General features: G+C 35.8%; 1 protein-coding gene across 5 annotated transcripts in view; it reads left to right on the top strand.

Moving 5' to 3' along the window:
- LOC129251489 (guanylate cyclase soluble subunit beta-1) overlaps nt 1–14,140 on the top strand; it is a 227,492-nt gene that overhangs the window by 30,852 nt on the left and 182,500 nt on the right. For all 5 annotated transcript variants that reach the window (XM_054890827.1, XM_054890839.1, XM_054890826.1 and 2 more), the window contains exons 9-11: nt 9,749–9,919; nt 10,086–10,157; nt 10,275–10,440. In XM_054890827.1, coding sequence (XP_054746802.1) covers nt 9,749–9,919; nt 10,086–10,157; nt 10,275–10,440 — 409 coding nt within the window. The remainder of the gene's footprint in view (nt 1–9,748; nt 9,920–10,085; nt 10,158–10,274; nt 10,441–14,140) is intronic.

Below are 14,140 nucleotides of genomic sequence, written 5' to 3'. Positions count from 1 at the left end.
GACCGTGATAGCTGTCTACTCGATACTAGTACTTAAGTAAGCATCACTCGGAGGGCCTCTCTGGACTATATACTTGTCCAATGGTTGCGAAGCCACGCAATCACTAATGCTTTTAGATCCTGAAATATTAAATCAGAACTTTTGTTTCGCTAGACGGCGATTATATTATATAATAATATTTTCCCATTATTCCTACAACGAAAAGAAGGCCATTTTAAAAATACGCCCAATTCCTCTATCTAAAGCTAGGGATTTTATCTCTCCCCAGCTCTTATTATGGACTGCCGTTTCGAGCTCGGTCTTCCTCCTCCAGAGATGTGCTGGGCGTCCTGGCCCACGGCGGCCCTGTTGATTCAATTCGATGGCCGATGATCGCCCGTAGGACGTGGCCAATTCATCGCAACTTCCTTCTCCTATCTTCAACATTTATATTTTTTTTTTTTTTGCTCTATCTCCTATATCCTGTTATTCGTAATTTATTGATAAAAACTTCCATTTTTTTATATCCACGACTCACAGCCATACATTGGAGTTGAAATTTTTTAGGAGGGCCTCCAAACTTGCTGTAGTCGCCCAAATGCCTGTCTTGTTTTCTGACATATGTGATTAGCATCAGCTCTAAACCCCCCACCGGTGGTAATAGTGATACTGGTATTTATTATACTCCTTTTTTTTTTTTTTGTTTTTTTTTTGTTTTGCCTCCTTTATTAATTACACCTGTCGTATGACACTAAGTAATTCTTTCTGCAGCTTGGATTTTATAACATTAATCATTATCAATATTACATTTGGGTTAAGTTTTTGTGTGAGTTTACAAGTGTAGGTATGTGCATAGCTTTAAATTATTCTAGTTATCAGCTGAGTTGGGGTTGGTCGTTTGAGCCGCCTAGAGTTTGCCCTTTCTGCTGTTGGGAGTTGTCGCATGTCATTATTGGAATGGTTCATTAAACGGACAATATGATTTGTGCTGTACTCCTTAGAAACTTTTTTTATTAGGATGAAGTATTGAAAGCCAGGGTACAGACTTCAACTCAAGAAAATCTCTTACCGTGCAATCATTCCTTGATACTGCCGTTAAATATCCCGTCGTAAAGCTGCACGTGCGACTAGCCTAACGTTCGCTGTTGTTCCTGTGAAAATGTCATATGAGTGTCTAAGTATTTCCATGTCACAAATCTCCATATTTGGTTATAGTCAACGGCTGTGTTGTCGTGCCAAAAAAGGGAGATACCAATTCTATTTCCACTTTCTGTTTTCTCAGAACCAGTTTCAGTCTCAGTTTTACCAGTTTAAAATCGGTTGATAAGAATCCCAATAGATTGGATTGCAATCTAATCTGCATTTTTCAGCCAATTCGGAATTTTTATTCCATACGGCATTGACTAGGTTCCAATGAACAATGCTCAGCACCAAACGCTGTGAAAATTCTGGCGTCTGTCTGTTATGTGATAAACCGTCTACCTACCTTCAAGAAGATAGTTTCTGTGATGAAATTAGACATATATATATTTTTTGTTTGGACTTATGACCGGCTTTTCCATACAAATACTCCTATGTGCGGAACCTTTTTTTATGCCACTATGTCTCTTATATGAAACGATATGTTTGATAAATTCATTCATATCATGAATAGTCGACGCACTGCTGTTTTTAAAGTAGAGTAAACATTCTGCGCATTCATCTTTCCGCTAATCTTAGTCATACCAAGGTAATCATGAAGAAGAAGACGACCGCCGTAGCCGAATGGGTTGGTCAGTGACTACCATTCGAAATTCAGAGCCAACGTAGGTTCGCATCTCCGTGCATGAAACACCAAAATGATAGAACAATTTTTATAATAACCGTCGTCCTTCGGCAAGCAATAGCAAATCTCTGAGTTTATTTCTGCCATTAAAAAGCTTCTCATAAAAAATATCTGCCATTTGAAGTCGGCTCAAAACTGAAGGTCCCTCTGTCAAGACGCACGACACAAATAGTAGGAGGAGCACGGCCAAACTCCCAGAAATGGTATAAGCGCAAATTATATTAGACTTTATATTTATTTTATGAATAGTTTACTCTCATAAGAGCTCTCGCAGGCAGATCACAACTTTTTCATGTTGACCTGTTTTATTTTGCCTTGCCTATTAAGGAACGTTACCCAATTTTCTCCATAGTTTATGTTTCATTTCTGCTTCGATTGCTTACCAGGCACTACCTCAGAGGTTTATAAATCGATTTGACTAAAACTTGTTATTGCATTAAGTCAGTAAGTTGACCAAAATCGGCTCTCTCATCACCATTTCCTGCGCTTTTTAACCTCCCCTCGTGTGTATACAAATATTCAAAAAATCCTCTTACTTTCCTACACAAAAATATTGCTCATATTAGATCAGAAAATAAGAATTTTTTCCAAACGCTATATAGAACAAAATTTAATTATCGCAATGGTTTTTTTTTCAAGTCACAAAGTTCTTTGTATATATGTACGTATTTGCAAGCGACATTTATTACACATCTCGCATGAAGCCAACACATATTTTTACATTTTTTTTAAAAACATCTAATCTTTTTAAGATGTTTCCAGTGAGCACCAGCCCAGCGAAAATTGTCAATAAACGGTCGTTATACAAATTAGATATGAATTCTTTACGTCTACATCCCCTACGTTGTCCTGCCATATGCAATATAATTACCTTCATTAGACGATGTGTAGAAATAATTTGACAGGTGGTGTCATGCCGTTATCGTTGGGGATGAGCAGCGGGAGATGTTATCCAATTACTTCTACATGTCTTAGATTGAATGGTATTCTTAAGGGAGCAGAACAAAAGCAACAAATTTGTTTTGATTGCTGCTCTTCAACATTCAACATTCTCTGTTGCATTATATTTTGAACAGAAACATGTAGAAATGTGTGCCTAGTTATATGTACAAACATAATATTTGATAAGTTTTTACATCGTGAATGTATTTAAAAGACAAGCGGCATGCTTCAGGTCTATCGAAGACGGAGAGAGTGAGCTAAGAGAAAAATATCAAAATAGTGAACTTTTTAAGCAGAAATAAAAATGTGGGTTCATTTAATTTAAGCATGAAAGAGTATATAGAAAAAACTAGAAATTGTTTGGAAATAAACAAAATTAAACAAACTTCTCAAAAGGCGTGAGCGCAACAACTGACAACTGTCAAATTAATTGAAAACCGAGTTGCAGTACAGCGATATGCGCAGCTTTTCATGTTCACCCAACGAATCAACAAAGCATAATCAATTTAGTCCTTATGGAAGTCCATCTATCTGTACAATTTAGTCCATCTATGTTAGGCTACGTCAATTGCCTAACAATCCGTTCCAAACACTTTCACGCTGCCACCTGACTGCCTGAGTATCTGACTTGACATTCTCGGACTGTCATAACATCCTACATGACTTTCGAATTATTTTTTTTTTTTTTTTTTCAACACTAACTACAGAACTACATAGGAAGTGACAGCAACAGTATAGTAAGAGTAATAACCTGGCAGCGCAAAAGCCAAACTACTCAACTACTCTTTCTAGTTCATCAACTGGTTTTTTGATGGAAGAGGTCACATTAGTTTGAGAGTATCTAAAATTGTGGCACTGTATATTATCCTCATAGTTATAATGTTAACTGATTTGGTTCAAGGATGATAAATTGCAAAGCTTAGCCATCCAAAGCAAAATTATGACATTAACTGTGGCTATTCCGTCAGAGGAGATCTGACAGTGGAAGAGACGAATGAAATGGAAACAAAATGTGTAAAGTGAGGTCTTCCAATCAGATGTTGCTCAGATCGTAAAAAAGTAAACGTGCTGGCCCAATACAGGTTGGCCTAGCTTGCTGTACTTGTTTTGTTTGGCTTTAATAACTTATATGGCCAAATGGGAGCTTTGAACGCTGTCATAACAATCAGATGGCTCGCAAAATATAATACATTTTTGAATCATGTTATTAACTAGAAGCTCTGAAAGAATATTGCGAATTTTTCGTTTAATATTAAAAATGCACATAAAAGTAGAGACACACAACAGAAATCTAAATGTTTACTGTTATGGTTGCGCTCGCCGATAATTCAGTGGCATCGAACCTTTTTCCATTTTTATATATTTCGGACAGGTAAAAGCTGCTCTAATTAGCTCATTATTTGTAAAAACCAAGTATTTCTTTGGGTTTTCCCGGTGTCGGCTGCCTGTATTTTCAAGAGTTTATTTTTTTATTACTTACCTACCTGCTAAAACTCGCAAGTATTGTAGTACTTCGGCCGATTACAAGTTATTTACTACTACTCCAACTACAGAGGGCGCACAAGATTTCTTTTTTTAACTACTGCTCTAAGCTACTATATAGCAGTAACGAATCGTCTTTAACTTCGTCTTTAGCTTCGCTCCCACTCTGTCAGCAACATAAAATTCACAAATGGGGCTAAAACAAATCAAATTAAATGAAAGGCAGGGATGTTCAGTTCTTGATGTCAAAACCACTGCAAATAGAATATTGAGCTATTTAAAACTTCATCGTACTTCAAGCGCTTCAAGCAAGGCTGCCATTTGGTCTCATTAAATAGATTTTAATATTGTTATATTAATTTTTAACAGTTATTGACCAAGCAAGCAAAACCAGCCTGCATTAGGCCTTAACATGAGTACGGGCTGCGATGATTTTTTTCATGCATAACCAACACAAACGGAGTTTTGGCCGGCCTCTGTTGTAAACCAATTACAGTCACATCCCCTGTTACGTCAGAAAATCAGGGTCATTTGGGCTTACGAAAGGTCTGTGCACGTTTCATTCCGCACCAAAAATTGCTCAGAATTTAACATTCGAAAGACCTCATTAAAGAGGCGAGAAATGACTGGAGCTTCCATTACAGCATTTCAACTGGTGATGAAACGTGGTGTTTCCCACATGAACCTGAAACTAAGCGTCAAAGTGCCAAATGTAATGGTGACCCAGACGAGCCGCCACCCAAAAAATCGGGTTGGGAGGAGTGAAAAATCAAGTCGGTGCTCATTTGTTTTTACGATTCCAAGGGAATTGTCCACAACGGCTCGTATCGGGGCCACCTCGTATATTTCATAGCACACTTCTTCTCTCACTTTGCCGATTGCTTTGAAATCTTATGTAATCTCGTGCCATTTTAGAGATATGCTATCTGCTAGCATTGAAATGGGGTAAAAGGCGAACTCATAAACAACAGAGCAAATTCATCCTGAGATAACTCAGATCTAGCTCCTTCAAAATTAAGATAGATTGTTAAATAAATTTCTTTAAAGCATGTAGTGCCAAACATTAACTTTTTTATAATCCAAAGGGCAATGCAATCGATCATTATGTAACTTTGTACAACATAAAACCGGATGAATGAGGAGCACTCATTCAGTACTCATGCAGCATTTCAAAGCATTTAACTTCCAACAGTTCAAATATATTTTATGATTTGATGCAATTTTACTGTTCTACTACTTTGTCAGATCATCCTGACATACAATTTATATATTAATATCTGGCTATGGGTAGTATTATGCTCAATTAGAAACCGGATTTGTGATGCGTACATCACATCATTGATAAAGAACTGTAAAAAACAAATTTTTCAATCGCATGTGAGGAAATATTAGCAATTAAAAATGTTTTTTTAAATCATTTTCTTAATCATTTCGATTATTAAATTCAACTTGTTGGACTATCCAATTTAGAGCAAATAGACGCTTTTTTGATCGACAGTGTATTTATTCCGAAATGTAATAGTTATAAATAATTTTTCCACTTCTAAACTTAAGCACTGTCTATAAAGGCCTTCCGCTATTGGTAGCAAATGATTTCTGTTAGTATAATTTTATTTATTTTAACTTACGCTAAAAAACATGCTTGGAGGTTGTATTTATACAATATGGCGCAAAAATAATCACTCTACCCGAAGATTTATAATATTTGCAAATGGCATCGTACGTCAGTCATATTTGATACTAGTGACCTAGACAGCTGCAGTATACAAATAGACAAGAAATGAAGCGCGTAAAGGTCAAAATAAAGATTTTCATCATTATTTAGTAAACAAGCTATTTAAAAACAAAATTGGTGATTAATTTTGCTCCACCTTGTATTGCGTAATCTGTTTTGGTGTTAAAAAAAATCGAAGTTCTGATGTTTTTTTAGTGGAGGGCAAATATCGATGAGGAGGACGGTGGTGGTTTTGGGGAGCAGCTAACCATTTATGCATGAGTCATCAGTGTGTGGTCAATTCTCAGGTTTTTTTTTTAGAGGCATGATGAGTTTGACGGATAAACATTTAAATTTCTACAAGGATTCAAGTTTAAGCAGGGACGGTGATACTTATTATCAATTCCATACAAAGCTTTCTACAACCTGCTGTTTAACCAAATTTTTTAATAGAATTTTGGTTGCGTCTTGGTACCGTGAAATTATGTTGTGAATAGATTTTCACGACCAAGAATCGTAATTTATAATAATTTCGATTGAAGACTTACTGCCGCTGCAAATTAGTTGCTGGCGGATTTTCTGGCTTCGTGCAAAGCAACTACTCCGATTGTAAAGATTGAACAGAATCTAGAGAAAATATGGACAGGTTTTGTTCGATAACTTTTGGTTATTTGGAGAAAATGGAATATCACCAATTAAAAATTCCTTGTCCGGTGGAAGAAGTAGGAATTAAAAGCTGAATTATAGAGGAACTATTAATGATGAAAGTTTACTGCAATAACTATTACAAAGAAGACAAGTGCGGATTTTATATTTTTTTTTTACTTTTTTCTATAAATTTTGACCCCTACGTCGGTTACACTCGTGGAATTTGGCCTCTGTACTCCATACCACTTACTAGAAAAGAGGTATCGGGATGCCGCTAACCTCGGAAACGATTTTTCTTTTACCGTTGATATGGTGTGCATCATTAACTCTACCCGCAAATATAAGATCGGGCGACCTGCATGGCCAGCATATGTCATCGAAGCGACTTATCAGTTGGTTAAGGAAGAAATCACGCAGTATCGTCATGGTTTCTCCCTTTACAACCATCTGTATGTATTAAAGGAAGAATATACGCCCGTCTACTGCGACATCGAGCCTAAATAGCCCGCATAAATAAGAAACCTCATGCGGTTCCTCCCTGTTTACGCGATCAGCCGTTAACGAGAAACTTTAAATTTCAAACTTAATTCCTCCACCAGACAGTCTGTGGAAAACTTAGTAAGCTCTTTTTCACAAGCATAGGTACATATTTTGGGGAAAGTTTTGTAGCATGAATGAGAATTTTACAATGATGTTGGTAGCTTGGAGGCACTTTTGGACTATACTTCGCATGCAATAGAACCTCTCATCCATTATCTCAAAGCTTCGTATGAACGCTTAAATAAGTTTGTATGGCTTGGCATTCTATACCAAGAGGCAGTCAAGTCTTGCTATTCGCCAATTTTGGTGGATCGCCTGCTTCAATCTGGTCAATTGTTAAAGGTGGAGATCCGAGTTGATAAAAGCAGCTCATAGTATACATGATTTTCTTCCAATTGCTTACCAACTTTTCACCTTGGTCGTAGTGTATCAAAGAGTGTAGAATTTTACCTTTTTCCTTAACGTGCGCAACGTGAGATATGACTCATTAAAAATCATTAGCGGGAAGCTCTCAAAACTTTTTACCTCACACTCTCAATATTTAATTCATGCCAGTTTCCATACATCACTTTGATTACTTGGCCGATTACGAACGCAATGTAATGGAAAAGGGCGTTTCTAATGGCAATAGTACATTGGCAGGTAATAGCAAACTTTAACCTTCTTTTCAGGCATACAAATACTGCCCATAAAAACCATTTGTGGCATAAAACTGTAAGTTCTCCATCTATAGAATGGCGCGCGCCACGAATTCGAGGGGAAGCCTTAAAGCTCAACTATTATTATTTCCTATTCATCAAAGCTAAACAAGCTATATTAATTTTCGATATACAAACTTACTGTAAACATACATATTTTTGCATTTACTCAATGAAGCGAAATATTAAAGAGGTTAGATGAAAATCACTATCGTAAATCTTTTCACCACTCATCATCATTATAATGGGTACTAAAATTCCAAGTATTCAAAGAAATCTTACTTTAATGCGCTTTTCCTCGTTGGCTGTCAAAATAAAATGTATTATACGTCTTTCAATCTGTTCGCCTCTAATACGCTTGAGTATAAAGCGAAGTTTATTTTGCCAGCAATAAATACTTGGCTAATAATAATATTGTATTTGAGAAAGCGGCAGATGCTTCCACAATTTGCTGAAAATTGTTTTCAACTAAACCATAAACGTAAATACCGTAAACAAAAACAAAAAACGTAAACGAGAATTTTACGGCTCCACTGCACCCAACAAACCTTTTTATTGATTTCATCTTGAGTTGCATTTGATATGAAGTTGTTTTCTTAAATCTTCAGCATTAACTCTCAAGAGCATCTCAAAAAGCGGATTATACAATAGTATTCTGAACTTTCAAGGTGCTTTTTTGGAGATTTTTCGTAGTTATCCAGTTGAGAATTTAAAAGTCGTTCTCCAATTGACCTCAAAGAGGTATAAAATAAAATATTTTTTTGTTTTAATAATTTTAGTTGATTCCAATAAATTATTTTGAATAAAAATTACTTGTATACACTTTTAAATTAAAAAGAAAAAAATAATACCATTTTCGACAATTGTAAAACGCATTTACTTAGCAACCATACAAAAAAATCAAAACTATGTAGGAACAAAAAAACGTATCCTCCGAACCAAAATATCAGCCGCTTTTTGAACTAATTATATAAATTGAAATAGATAAAAACTCTGTATGTAAAATTAAATTGCAAAGAAAATTAATCAGCCTGTCGAAAGATTTATAATTTTGCAAACGGCGTCGTACGCAGAGAGTTGAAGTACATAAACAGACAAAGAGAAAGATGGCCATCACCCAAATCATTTTCTTTTATTTAGTTAAAAAGTTATTTAAGGATCAGATTGGATGATTAATTTTGCGCCACCTGCATAAGTGCTGATGAAAGCTGAATTGATTTCTCAAATATTTCTCAAGCTCAACACATGTTGAGGAATAAGATTTGAATTCATAAGAAGTGCTGAAAGTTAACTTGTGATCTAAAGTTTATCAAAAGTTGGAAAATATCTCTTCTTATGTTTGCTGGGCAGTATGAAAGAAAAACTAAAAATGTGTAGCCAAAACAAACGTACACACACACACCAATGCGCACACACAGAGAAGCTACGAATATTATGTAATATGCTAAATTTTTAGCTCAGCACACCATCTGTGAGTAGAACAACAACAACAAACACAACAATACATGGTAGTAAAATTTCCTGGTTCGACTCACGCCAAAACCTTTAATTGGTTTGAGGTTGAAAAAACGCGTTTGTCGGTCATTCAGCGGTGTGGTGAAAAGTAGAGGGCGCATTTCATTCACAAAGCGGTCATTGCGTTCAAATAGCCAATGTTTAACGAACACTTTCGACAATCTGCAAACGGTTTTTATGAGTGGCTCACAAAGCTATTTGTTTATACCTTTATTTCTGCATGCAGCCGCGCTTTTCACCTGCGTCTTGTCGATTCGCTGCAAGTGGCCCATTAAAATATTTACTATACAATTCATAACAATTTTAAAAACTACCACAAAAGAAAAATAGGAAAAATAAGCGCTTTTTTACTTATTTAGAAGTTTTATGTTTATTTTATCATATTTTCCCCCATTTCCTTTGCAGAAAGGGACTTTACATTTCGGACGTGCCGCTGCATGATGCCACAAGAGATTTGGTGCTGCTTTCGGAAAAATTCGAAGCAGAATATAAATTGACAAAAAATTTGGAATTACTTACTGACAAGCTGCAGCAAACCTACAGGGATTTGGAGAGTGAAAAACAGAAAACGGATAGGTGAGTGGCAGGGAAACAAATAGAAGCGTATGCGAAACCATTTGAATTAAATGCCACTTATCATTAATCATCATTAATAAATTATGCAATAAAATAATTGAAAAAAAATTAAATAAATCAAAATAAAATTGAATTAAGCACCAACATAAATTGTATTTCTTTTAAGGCTTCTCTACTCGGTGCTACCCAAATCGGTGGCCAATGAGTTGCGACATGAACGTCCAGTGCCCCCAAAACGGTAATTTATTAATTCGCTTAATTGCTGCACGTAAAATATTTATATTTATGACTTTGTAGGCATTGTCTCACTTTATTACATTTAAATTTTAATATTATTTTTATTTTCATGCCACAGCTATGATTCGGTCACACTGATGTTTTCCGGCATCGTTGGCTTTGGCAAATATTGCGCTGAAAATACAGATGCTGAGGGTGCTATGAAAATTGTTAAAATGCTGAATGAGTTATACACAGTCTTTGATGCGTTAACAGACTCGAAACGGAATCCAAATGTTTACAAGGTAACATTTTATTGACAAGTTGATTATACTAAAATTCTTATAACTCTTATATTTATTATTAGACATATTTTGATTCCTTATACAAGTATATATAGTACTAAATATTGATGGAGAGAATAATGAGATGTAGCCTATCGTGGTCCCGTTACTTTGCTCTCAGAAAATTTAACAATATCAGCTGATTTTCTTGACATCACACCAGCCCAAATGGCGATCTATATGGTCAGTTTTCGATTTTCGTAATTTGATTTAGCAACTTTTTGTTCTCTAGAGTTTTAAGTAAAGGTTTTTCCAACAAGAGCTGTTATTTTAATATTTTCCCGTAAAAGCTCAATAGTTTCGTTGCTTGTGTGGCACGTAGCGCAGTCTTGTTGAAAATAAACGTTGGCCAGATCAATACCATTCAATTCCGGCCATAAAAAATCTTTCATCATCTCTGGATAGCGCAATCCATTCACCGTAACTGTTTCTCCAGCTTCATTTTCGAAAAAGTAAATTCCAACGACTCCGCTGGACCATAAACCCACCAAATAGTCACACGTTGAGTATAGAGAGGCTTTTCAACAATAACTCTCGGATTTTCTGAGCCCCAGATCCGACAATTTTGCTTGTTGACGAAGCCATTGAGGTGGAAATGGGTCTCATCACTAAACATGAAATTCCGGATCATTTTCATGCATTTCATCAACCCAATCAGCAAAGACACGACGTTGTTGATGATCTGCCAACTTGAGTTCTTGTGTTAACTGGACTTTATAAGCTTCAAAACCCAAGTCTTTATGCAAAAATGTTCCAGTTCTACGAACCATCTCTGCCAAATTTTCACCAGTTTTATAGTGAATTTTAATAATTTCAATGCGTTGCTTTACGCTTAAGTGTTCCCTTACTACTTGTCAAATATCAAAAGAGGACTGCTTCAAAAGTGACATCTACCGAAATAGCGGACTATTCAAAATAACACCTGTTATTGGAAAACCCTTTATTTCTTCTAGACATTTTTCTAGCATCTTCTAATTAAAATGTGATTAAAAATGTTTTTAAATACGTAAAATATATTTTTTTTAGTTTAGTTCAATAATTCACTCATTTATTTTTACCTTAACTTTTTGTTATCATCAGATCACACTATCGGCGACTAAGATTCTTGTTGGTGAATATTCGTGTGTTATTTGTGTGTGTGTCACATACGGAAAACAAATCGAGGCAATCGGTTGAAATCATTTGACATCACACGTGTGGATTTGTTGACGATTTTAGTTTTAAGAAATCAAAGTCGTAGATCGACGGATGGTTTGGTGCGTGACTACCATTTGGAAAATGTAGGTTCGAATCACCGTAAAACACCAAAATGTATATTAGAAAAAATTGTTTCTATAATAATAGCAGTCGCCACTCGGCAGGCAATGGCAAACCTCCGAGTGTATTTCTGCCATGACAAATATCCGCCATTCGGAGTCGGCTTAAATCTGGAGGTCCCTCCATTTGTGCAGCAACATCAAGGCGCACGCCTTAAATATGAAGAGGAGCTCTGCCAAAGACAGCTTCAATAGGCTTGGAAAGGCCCCATCGTGTAACACTCGGTATTTAAATTTCAAGTATTGGGCTTAAATAATATTAGACATTTTATCTGAAACACTCCGCCACTTGAGGGCATCTGAGATACTTTGCATCCTATCAAAAGCCTTCTCAAAGTCCACAAAAACAAAGTGAAAGGGTTCCTACAATATGTTAGCTTGATCTGCAATAATTCAAATCTCTTTGATCTACACAAGATTTCCCTGGCCTAAACCCAGTCTCTTGCTTGCGTAGTATGTGATCGGTTTTGTCGCCTATATGGTAAAGAATTATCAGGTCAGTCCATAAGTTCGTGCGTATTTTACCCATAATTTCACTTTTGTATGATTTTTGCATACAAAAAATTATTCGCGGAATATAACGGAACTATTTATATTTTCTTTGATATATTGCGCATTCAACAGGTGTTTTTAATCGCGGATAGAACGTGTGTCACGTGTCATTAAAAAATAAAATGGAATCTTCGAACGCGTATAAGAGGTATATTTGGTATTTTTTGATAAAAGTGGTAAAAATGCAACAACTGCTGCGGCAGAAATAAACACTGTTCACGGAGAGGACCCTGGCCGTGAGTGTAAGGACTGCGCAAAAGTGGTTTTCAAAATTCCGAAGTGATAACTGCGACGTGGAGGATGCCTCGCGCGCTGGTCGTCCTGAAGTCTTTAACCCCGACGCCTTGTCGAACTCGTGGAAGCTGTGCCAAATTTCACAGTCGATATGATAGTTCAGAGGTTAAATTCATCGCATGGGACAGTTCACAGACACCTGGTTCAGTTGCGAAGGTTTCAAAGCTGGGAAAATGGGTTCCGCATAGACTTTCCGTCGCCAACCTTCAGCAGAGAGTGAATGTGTGTTCTCAGCTGCTGTAACGGCTCGAAAATGAAAGTTTTTTGAGCCGTATCGTTATTGGTGAGGAAAAATTGGTCCTTTACAATAATCCTGTTCGCAAACGCCAATGGTTAGATAAAGATGAAACACCAGAACCGATCCCTAGAGATGGCCTTCACCACAAGAAGAGTCTCCTGTCTATTTGGTGGGATATGGACGGTATTGTTTATTATGAACTTCTGGAACCAAACCAGACGATAACTGCTGATTGTTATTCCCATCAGCTATCAAGCCTGAATGAGGCACTTAAAAAAAATCGACCGTCTTTAGTGAATAGACGTAAATTTTTGTTTCACCACGACAACGCAAGACCTCATACCGCAAGGCAAACATTAAGCAAGCTGAAAGAGCTCGGATGGATATTCCACCTTGTGATTATTACCTTTTCCGTGGACTTCAATCCCATTTTCATTTCATTTATTTCCCAAAATCATTTTAACATAGGAGCTTACAAAGTTATGATAAAATTAGATTGTTTAGCATTATCCTAACATACATTTGTATTTATCTAGGAGTTTAAAACTTATTTTTCTTTTGATTATACAATAGGTTATGAATATTATTTGGAATGTCTTTGGCATAATTTTAAAACTTATTTATATTCTCCCAAAAAGGGCTTAAAAAGGATATAACGTATATTAAAACGTTTATAATTTATTTGGCTATAAATTAATCAATATTATAAACTAAATTTTCATCGTTTTAAGTATTGTATCGCATATGATAATATATAGCTTTACTATTTTTATGTAACATATTATTATTTTTTAGTATTTTTAAATATATTGGTGATAAATGTTTTTCTGTTAGAGGTAATGATATTTCCCTTGCCTTTGACAGATATTTGTTTATCAGTTCATTTTCTATGAAAGTCAGTTTATCAACAAATCTTACTGACGATTTCATTAAGAAAAAGTCTATGCGTGATATTTTACATTTTTCATATAAACTTTTATTAGAAACTCTTTTCCGAAAAGTACCACTTCAGTAAGGTTGGTGGTTAAGACCGCTACAAATTCTTAAAACATATCGTTCAAATCGTCTTAGTCTCTCCATTTGGTTCGACGAAATATTGAACTATATCGGATGAGCATAAGATATGATTGGTCTAGTTATTTGTTTGTAAATATTTATTTTAATCTAGACTGACTAATATCGTCGCCTGTCGTCGATTTAAATTAAAATAAAATCAGAGAGTAAAGTTAGTGCGTGCATGTTGAATGATATGGCCATATGA

The sequence above is a fragment of the Anastrepha obliqua genome, chromosome 1, assembly GCF_027943255.1.
Source record: "Anastrepha obliqua isolate idAnaObli1 chromosome 1, idAnaObli1_1.0, whole genome shotgun sequence".
In the NCBI taxonomy this organism is placed as follows: domain Eukaryota; kingdom Metazoa; phylum Arthropoda; class Insecta; order Diptera; family Tephritidae; genus Anastrepha; species Anastrepha obliqua.
The sequence above is the reverse complement of the archived record's forward strand: the minus strand, read 5'-3'. Positions and strand labels throughout refer to the sequence as shown.